Consider the following 9,792-nt stretch of genomic DNA (forward strand, 5'->3'; position numbering starts at 1 on the left):
GCAGATCGACCCCCCCCCCCCCCCCCCCTCCTCCTTTTTTGTTCCTCCTGACTCCAAATAAAAACCAAAGATGGCAACTTCCAAAACACCAAAACTGGGTCGGTAATCAAATGGGTGAGGTCACAATCACTTCTTATATATAGCCTACAAGAACAAGAACATGATTCAACAAGTACATTTGAGCAGAATGGGTTATTGGAGCAGTAAGATGAATGTTGCACAATCTGAGATCTCAGGTTTGTTATCGTGGGCATATTGCCTTTTCACACATGCACAAAACTCCTGAATCTTTTGGGGGTGTGCTGAATGTTTTCACCGGGACTTTATATGGGATTTGACCTGCCAACCCCTTTGTATTAAAATTCAAAATGAGTGAGCAGGGGATGAAGACGTTTATACAGGAGTGGTGCGATCTTTGTGCACCTAAGGAAACTTCTCCGTTAGGTTTTCTGTACACCAACCTGCTCTTTACACACGTTCACTGATACTGTCAATATGTCCAATGACTCATAGCATTGATATAAGGGCAATACATGTTACATAGCGTCCAACTCTTCTGCTTCGTCTGCCCTCCTCTTCACTGTCATGTCCTGCCTCCCTACAGTGAAAGCTGTTTCCACACATGCACAGGACAGGCCGCCCCTGAAATCTTTCTGAGTTGTTTACGCACACATCCAGGATCAGAGTGGACCAGGACTCGGATCGGCTGATATGGATGTTTGGGAACATGTGACCCCTGAAATCCGCTCTGTCACCGGTCGCCCTGCAGCCGAGGGCCATGGGAAGAGAGGGAGCGGCACGCCAACCAGCCCGTGCGAGCGTTGGGTCACGGAAAATGTCCAGGGCCACCGGGCGGGCGGCCATGTTTCTGAAGAAGCAGGAAGGGCATCGAGCAACTGTGTTAACAGTCGATCCCCTCATGAGGATTTCTACTGTTTCTATCCAGCATTTCACTTTGACTTGTTCCACATCCTGAGCACACAGCGGTCAAAGTATATGAAAACCTTCATGATTCTTTGTCTCATGGTGTGTTTTCAAGTTCATGCAAAGCTTCGGCTGTCACAGTCTGAACTGACATGACTCATTTCAAAGTCTTTTTTAGTCCGCCTGCAGATTTCCTTATCAGGGAGACAATTACAAAATGTGCTGGTTCCACTTCCATTATCTCCAGCTGGTTGACGAGGAAGCTGTGTGTGTGTGTGTGTGTGTGTGTGTGAGAGAGAGAGAGGTTGTGTGTGTGTGTGTGTGTGTGTGTGTGTGTGTGTGTGAGAGAGAGAGAGAGAGTGGTTGTGTGTGTGTGTGTGTGTGTGTGTGTGTGTGTGTGTGTGAGAGAGAGAGAGAGAGAGTGGTTGTGTGTGTGTGTGTGTGTGTGTGTGTGTGTGTGTGTGTGAGAGAGAGAGAGAGAGAGAGAGAGAGAGAGAGTGGTTTTGTGTGTGTGTGTGTGTTTGTGTGTGTGTGAGAGAGAGAGAGAGAGAGAGAGAGTGGTTTTGTGTGTGTGTGTGTTTGTGTGTGTGTGAGTGAGAGAGAGAGAGAGAGAGAGAGTAGTGTTGGGTGTGTGTTGTGTGTGTGTGTGAGAGAGAGAGAGAGAGATTAGTGTTGGGTGTGTGTTGTGTGTGTGTGTGTGAGAGAGAGAGAGAGAGAGAGAGAGAGAGAGAGAGAGAGAGAGAGAGAAAGAGGTTGTGTGTGTGTGTGTGTGTGTGAGAGAGAGAGTGGTGTTGTGTGTGTGTGTGTGTGTGTGTGTGTGTGTGTGTGTGTGTGTGTGTGTGTGTGAGAGAGAGAGAGAGAGAGAGAGAGAGAGAGAGAGTGGTTGTGTGCCACATGTTTCAGCTGCTGCAGACCCACCAGAAACTCAAAACAGGAGAGTAAAGACGAGATCGTAACAGTTCATTTCTTTCTCTCCCCCCGCCCTTCCTCACCCTAATCTCTTCTCTTCATGTGTTTGAGCTGGTATTGTTCTCAGAGCAGACCCAGCAGATACAGCCAGGACCCCCAACACCCCCCCCCCAACACACACACAATCCTTCCTGAAACTCAGTCCTCCACCAGAGACAGAAACACATGAAAAGCAGATGCTTTGCTACGTTTGCATTGAGGAGACACTCTCTAGTTTCTCTAGTGAAAAATATAAAAATATTATCAGTTTCATGTGATGTTTATTATGTTCTTGCTTTTGTCTCAGTATTTCATCGTCTTAGGTGCATCTTCATGAAAACTTGTCCTGCAGAGCTAAATTATCTGTGTATTCAGCGGGATCATGTAGAGTGACTTATGAGCAGGTTGTTATAGCAGATAAACTCCTTCATGGTGAGACAGACGTCCATGGCAGTGGGCAAAAGAGCTTATTGGAAGCACTTTTTTTCATTTTTTAAGATGTTTTATTAACTGTTTTATCCTCCATTTTTGTTTGGTTTATTGCACTTTAATGCTGCAGTGGACACCAGTGTTCAAGAAGATTATGAAATCTCACAGAAACTATTGAATCCAATATCCAATCCAATCCTGCTCTTAACACTAAACCAAATGTTTAAGTCACTGCCCTCAGGATGTTTGAAATGACCGCTGATGACAACAGAAAGTTACAACTCTCACTCACTCTTTTCTCAACGATACTTTAAACTATGACAATTCAAAACAAAGCTTCTTGTGAGCTTTTTCAAACACATCTCCGTCTTCTTCAGCAAAGTGTTAGAAGACTCCAATATGAAGGGCGCCCTGCGGGACGTTTGGATTTGAAGCAGCATCGTTCTTTTGTCCCGGTGGATTATTCGCTAATATAAATGCATAGAGTGTATCTCTCCCCCCCTTTTTTTTTTTTCCTTGATTTGAATATTCATAGTGATGCAACCAGCTGAAGTTTAGTGCACTGAGAGGTTAAACTGGGACACAGGGAAGATGAATGAGTGTTTTTTTTTTTTATCAGCTCCAGTACCTGCAGAGGTTAGGGATTCCTAACCAGGCGTCTTTATTTAGACAGCAGCTCTGACTCAGGCTTTTTTTTTTTTTTAATCTCTGAACAGTTAGTTACATAAAGCAGTGAGTGAAGAACAAACCTGCAGCCTGAACTGATCAAAAGCCTCACTGATAAGATAAAAGGAACAAAAACACACGCTAGATCTCATCACTGTCCTTCAGTTTCTTTATTCCAAACACATAAATATGAACGCCCTGCAAACAGAGCTGAAGAATGACAACAGTATCAACATATCTTAGAAGTCAAACGCTTCTTTTGAAGCAATATTTCACCTCTTTCAGATTTCTATCTGCGTCCTTTGAAAGTCAGTTTTTTTTTCTTAAAGTGCATTCAGACGGCGTCTCTGGTGTCCATGTGAATGTGTCGTCGCGTTGAGGGGGGAGTCTGTTTGGAGGGGCAGCCGAGGATCTTTGTGGGTAACGAAAACCACAAAATCTCACCTTTAAAAGCCACTCAGAGAGACGACAGACAGCTTCCAAAGTGTCTTTAAAGTCATCAGTCTTCTGATGAGCTCCTGTACTGTTTGGGTGAATCCATTCCCTCCCCAGTTTTACCCCATGGGAGTAACAGATAGCCTTGTGTGGAACCTTTTTTTTTCTCCACAGTTAATAATGCATCACACGCAGACACGTCACGTTCACAAGTACAAATCACTGAACGAGAACTAAAACTCAAAATACAGAAATGATGGAACGTGTGTCACAGCCGATCCAAGAAGATGAGAAAATCATCGCAGCTTGGTGGCCAAATCAGTGTCAACAAAGGGGAGCTAGTTATGCTAATGTTAGCAGGCGAGCTAATGAATCGCTCTGTTCAGGGTGCTAATATTGGTGTCCCTGTCTTAAGTCACATTAAGTTTGGGAGTTGCAGAAGCACAGTTGAAGGGTTCACATACACACCAGTCAGACATGCACGCACACACAGCGCTGCGCTCCCCCGCCGGAGGGCAGGATCACTTCTACCCCGCCATTACACCTCTGCGACTGTCAGATTGAACGCCAAACGTCACAGGTGCGTCCATTTCCCGGCTTGAAGCGGCAGTCTGAAAAGGGGCCTCGCGTTAAATTAAGAATTTCATTGGCTATCAGGGCCGGCCGGTTCACTTCAGCTCGTGAGGAAACAATGATTACAAAAATGATTATTGCACACAGTCCAGCCATGGCGCTCGCTCGCTACGCAAACAGACAATAATAATGTTTTTTTTTTTTTTTTTTAACAAGCGTGAAAGCCGAATCAGTGTCCACGAGGCAGCTCATCTTAGCAAGACAAACCCTCGACTATACGCCAAGCTAAGGAATGTGAGCTTCCTTGTCGGGGCCAGGAAACTAGCTTGAGCTAAAGAGTTTTGAGAGTTTTGGTAACATTTGTTTGCTAGTGATGCTGAGCACAAAACCAGGATTATATTTTAGCGGTGAAGTGAAGCTGTAGCACTGAAACAGCTCTTCTTCTGGTTCGCTAATCTTTGATTTAAAGCTGTAGATTTGGTAATCGATGGGTGCAATGCGAACAGCCGTGCTACTCATCCCGGGTGCAGCTAGAGCACGAGCAGACAGCTTTTGAGATCGGAGTAATCCAGGGCACGCCAGGACGGTCCAGAGTGACTTTAAAGTTTGACGCATATAAAACATGGGAACAACGCCTTTCACACAGTGGCTTCTTCAGGGTCGCTCTCCACTCGATTAGCGTCTCCGTAGAAAACTCTTATTCCTCAAAGTTAGCCTCAACAAAACTATCTTTTTGAGTCAGCGTTCGATTGTCTATTTGGCGACTCATACAAGTAGGAACAGAAATCATTTGAGCTTTAAAACTAATAAATAAAATCATGACTTACAAAGACGGTGACGTTCATGAATCTAGTAACGATTCAGCAATACGACGTTTGGTAATGCATTAATTACTGCAACAAAAAGGTCCCTCACTCAAAGTGACTGCAATGCATTCTGGTCAATCTGTCAGTGGGACATCGCCGTCATTCGGCTTCTGTCTTGATTAGTGCGACTCTGCTCGATGTCTCCTGGCTGCCTACATCTGAAGTATCCGGCCACGCGTAGAGAAGTCTTTAGAGTCATTGTTTTCAGGATTGTTGTGTCGACGTGTTCCCGACTCACTCACGCTTCAAATCTCTTCTTGTGCAACATGAATATAAAATACTTTGATAACTTTGCTCTAATACTGTCCCGTCGGCCGTCTCTATACAAGCTTTGGTAGGATAAAAATATAAAGATTGATTGTTTCTGAACAGCTAAGCAGCACATATTCTTACAAACGACTTAAAACAGACGAGTCGCAGCTCGTTTAAAGAGTTCAGTAAACTTCATAAGCCGGCCGCTGTGCAGCACGACACTGGACTTTGTAAAGATTGACTCGTTGCTGTTGACGTTCAGAGTCCACGGGGCAAAATCAATCCCACCGTCCTCCTCTGACCTGAACGCACCAGTCCCACCGGAGGGATCAAACTCAGCCAATCAGAGACCAGAGGTCAGCCCAATGATTAGTTCTTATGTAGCTTTAGATCCAGCTCACATGTTTTGTGTTTTTTTTTTTTTTTTTAAAGTTCCCACATCATCTCTTCTTCTTCTGTTGCCGCAACGTCTTTCTCCTCTTAATGATCATGGCGTGCAGCTTCTCCAGCCCCTCGTGCAGACCCTCGCCGATGATCGCACACGCCGGCTGAAGGTGCCAGGGCGTCGCCGTGCTGAGCTCGCCCAGAGCCAACATGCTCTCCATCTCCGCCAGGCTCAGGGAGTTCCTCAAGTCCTGTTTGTTCGCCACGACCAGCACTGGCACGCCCTGGTTCTCCGCCAGCCGCGTTATCTTGTGCAGCTCCGTTTTGGCCTCCTCGATGCGCTCGGCGTCGACAGAGTCCACCACGAACACGATGCCGTCGGCGCAGCGGGTGTAGGAGCGCCACAGAGGCCGCAGCTTCTCCTGACCGCCTACATCCCAGAAGTGGAAGGAAGCTGTCCGCCTGTTGCTTCCCAGCGACACTTTGATCTTCTCCGTGTTGAAACCTTTAGTGGGGACAGTGTTCACGAACTCATTGAAGCGCAGGCGGTACAGCACGGTGGTCTTTCCTGCACAGTCCAGACCCAGAATGACGATGTGGAGCGCCTGGAAGGACGGCAGGCAGAGGAAGTGATGGTCTGATAATCCGTTCCCCATGGTGGTCACCAAATCAGGAAGACTCGCCACCAAATATTGACCAGAAAGCCGCTTTTTATTCCTCAGGGGCTGCAGCAGGAGAGAGAGAGAGAGAGGAGGGGGGTAAACACAGTGTAATGCATAATGAGTCAAAGCACACAAACACCAAGCACTCCATTGATTTACGAAAGACCAAACAGCCAACAAGTGAATACCCCCCTCCACTCTCCCTGCAGACTAAACATCCTCACATTATCCTGCCTCCGAGGGATGAATGAGAAATAAAACAGCAGGGAGGGCAGCAGCACATTTGCACATGTAGCGCCAACTGGGATTTCATACGCTAATTCCTATTGAGATCGTGAAACAGTAAGCAGCAGGGTGAAGCCTTTTAAATTGAACCGAAATCCCACATTTAACAGTGAAACAAGCTGTGTTCAGGGACAGATCATATGAGGGAGCACACTGACACGGTTTCGATTCAGCTTTTGAAAAAAGGTGTTGCTCGGCAACATGGACTGACTTCTCTCTTAAGATGAAAGACGAACCCCATTAAAAAAAACTGCAAGTTAAAAGAAATCCTTGCTCGTCAGACAATACACACAATGGAAACACATAATGTGACACCTTTTACAACTGCAAAATTGTTCTGACTAATTCGGCATACATGTGGTCCCCATTAGATAAATATATTCAAATAAAATCGCTACTTTTATCATTTGTTACACAGCGGCCGCTCACGCCCTGCCCACTGCGTAATGATACAAAGGCAGGAGACATTAACAGGTGAATTATTACAAAAGTGAACATTACTAAGAAAACCATTGCTACCTAGATCATAAGATTGAAGCCGAATTATGTAGCGACCATTAATAATTTCGGAGATATTTCCACTAAGACGGGTACAGCTTGCTTTATACGTAAAAAACCAAAGACTTGTACAATTGCGATTTTTCAAAACGGAGTTTGGCGTGTAGTTCGCTTGGTTTCATGCTAGACCAGCCCAGGCTAAACTGGAGGCTATGATACCAACAAGTGTTAGAAAATTATTAAAGTTAAACTGAATTAAGTGAGCTCAGCGTGGATGACAAACACGGCTGCTCATTAGACAGTAATGATACGTTAAATTACACGACAACGCGGAGAAACGGTCAACAGTATTTCATTCATTTAACATGCATATACCTGAATTGTGATTTTTTTTTTTTTTAAACAATTATCGCGATATTTTACTAAGTGGAAATGATTATTAATCAATCATATCCTGTCAGTGAAAACGTACCTTCACAAACAGTGTTAGTCTATCACAAACTGACTGTAGGTCCACAGCTGTAGTCTCCTCATGCCTCGTTCATATCCTCTCACGCATTGACACATCCAGCTGGAAGGACTCCCCTCTTCACGCCTCCACAGCAGCGTCAAGCCGGCCATAGTAAACAACACCACATCCGCTGAAATCTTTCAAAATAAAGGCTGAGCGCCGTGGTAACCAACTTTCAAACATCTGTTTTTAAACACATAAAATCAAGTGTTGCAAATTAACAACTATTGAAACCGCTGAAAATTATACTCCGCATTTCTATACTAGGCTGATATGCTAAAATAAGTACCAAATTATATTTAAAAAATAATAATAATAAGTTGACAGAAAATGGAAATAAACAAAAGATAATCATTAAAAACGTCTTATTTAACAACCAATCTTAGCAACAATATCATCTATAAAACCTATACTTGCAGATCTCCTACACTTAAGTTATCTGTAATTCTAAACTAATAATGTATTTATTTATTTATTCATTTATTTTTTAGCCATGGTGCAGATGTATTCTTGCTTCCTGTTGTAATGTTGACATTGAGCTTCTGTGTTTGTACAACGGTTTCAATGAAGCAGCTATCTCCTAAACCTTTTTCTCAGATTATTATTATTATTATTATTATTATTATTATTAATAATAATAATAATAATAATAATAATAATAATAATAATAATAATACACTAGTTTCATATAGCACTTTTCTGAAAACTCAAAGACGCTTAAAGTGATGGGAATGAAAGTTGATAAGGTCAACATCATGCACCACAACATTCAACATGAAGTAGAAAACTATGGTTTTAATCACCACAATCTTCACACTAACTCTGAGTCGCTTAATGTGACTTCCACAACTATGGTAGTTTGTTTGCAAGTATCCTTAAATCAGGCTGAACGTTTATCACTTTAATAACAGGAAATCCACTTATTTACATTATCCTAAATGAAGAGCCTACTGTTTAAGCTCTGCTTCAAAAACTTCTGATGTCGTCAAAAAATGCTTATGAATACAGGTATTCCCTTAAATTAGAAAGTAAGTTGTTTGGGGTATTTATTTCTTCTGTTTTCCAAGTCAGAGTTTCAAAAATTTTTCTTTAAGCAGCACAAGTGTGCATAAAACATATTCCAACATATTTCACTTTTGATTTACTTTGGTGTCCAATATAGATGAGATGAGATGGGACGAGACCAGATAGATGAGATGAGATAAAATAAGATCAACTTTTATTTATCCTGAAGGAAACTCTTGTGCTTTGTTCCTCCATCATTACAGTACTACAAAGGGTAAGTGTTAAAGGGTAAAACTGTTTAAACCAAAAACCTTTAAATGACTCTCTCCAGGTGTTCATTTTTATTTGTAGCCAACATTTTTAAGTCTTGAATAAAATAAATATTCTCCAGCTCTCTGAAAGTTTTAAAGCTTTTATTTGAAAGCTGAAGCGATTGTATTTCCGGTTTGATTCTACCTTACTGTAGTTACCTTGACACGCCTGGATTTGATCGGCAGTGAACAACGCCTGTTGCTGTCACGCGCAAACATGGACGCGCACATACGCACACCTGCGCACGCACGCACTCACGCACGCACGTCACCTGTTTCTGCCAGTCAAACAGAGGAAACCTCTAGAGAAAGTGAAATGTCAGCTTTTTCATTTAATGGATCATTTCTCCTCTTTACACAAGATCTGAATGCTTATTTTTGAAATCTGTTTTTATGTTTTTCTGCACTGTTCATGATTTAAAACAAGGAACAGCACAGTATTATACTTATAATTATAACAATAAGAATAATAATCAACTTAAAGGGACAGTACAGCAGTATGACAATGTCCTGCTCCTGCTAAGCTCTCTTTGTATTATAGGCTGTTACAGTTGTACTTAGTCTAACTCTCCATTTAGTCGTGTTGAAAAATCCACAAACACATGAACTAATGTTTTTTTTCCCAGAAATCACCGTCTGACTGGAAGAAAAGCTTAAAGTCTTTGGAAATAATAAAATTCCCTTCTTTCTCGAGCTCCGATCAGGACACCTCCCCCCCCCCTGGCTCTGCTCCCCCTGACCTTTTTTTCCCTCAGATCTCTCTTCAGACTTTTCTCTGTGTTTCTCCATTTTCTCTTTGCTGTTCTTTTCATGTGTAATGTTGGGACCTGGAAGAGTTGCATATTAGTTGTGGGGGGGGGGGGGGGGGGGGGGGGGGGGGGGGGCATTAGAGGCCATGTGGTAGGGTAGGTAAGACTAAGAAGATATGTGTGTTGGTGTGGTGGGTCAATAAAATCTAGCATGGAGGGGGTTGAGTCTGGGATGCTGGAGCTAACTGCCCCGGCTTTCCTGATGAGTCGACGGGATTAATCGGACGAAACACA

At 43.2% G+C, this 9,792-nt stretch overlaps 1 protein-coding gene across 1 annotated transcript; it reads right to left on the reverse strand.

Moving 5' to 3' along the window:
- Positions 1–3,118: 3,118 nt before the first annotated feature.
- Positions 3,119–7,488, reverse strand: arl4ab (ADP-ribosylation factor-like 4ab). The gene is made up of 2 exons (XM_061060583.1): positions 7,395–7,488; positions 3,119–6,202 (listed from the first exon to the last, which is right to left on the reverse strand). The coding sequence occupies exon 2, from the start codon at positions 6,131–6,133 to the stop codon at positions 5,534–5,536; it is 600 nt and encodes a 199-aa protein (XP_060916566.1). The 5' UTR covers positions 6,134–6,202; positions 7,395–7,488; the 3' UTR covers positions 3,119–5,533.
- Positions 7,489–9,792: the final 2,304 nt, after the last annotated feature.

This window comes from Labrus mixtus, chromosome 16 (assembly GCF_963584025.1).
Source record: "Labrus mixtus chromosome 16, fLabMix1.1, whole genome shotgun sequence".
In the NCBI taxonomy this organism is placed as follows: Eukaryota; Metazoa; Chordata; class Actinopteri; order Labriformes; family Labridae; genus Labrus; species Labrus mixtus.

What these genes read in the sequence shown, in the direction of transcription:
- arl4ab (XM_061060583.1), bottom strand. Translation starts at nt 6,133, where the DNA reads ATGGGGAACGGATTATCAGACCATCACTTCCTCTGCCTGCCGTCCTTC.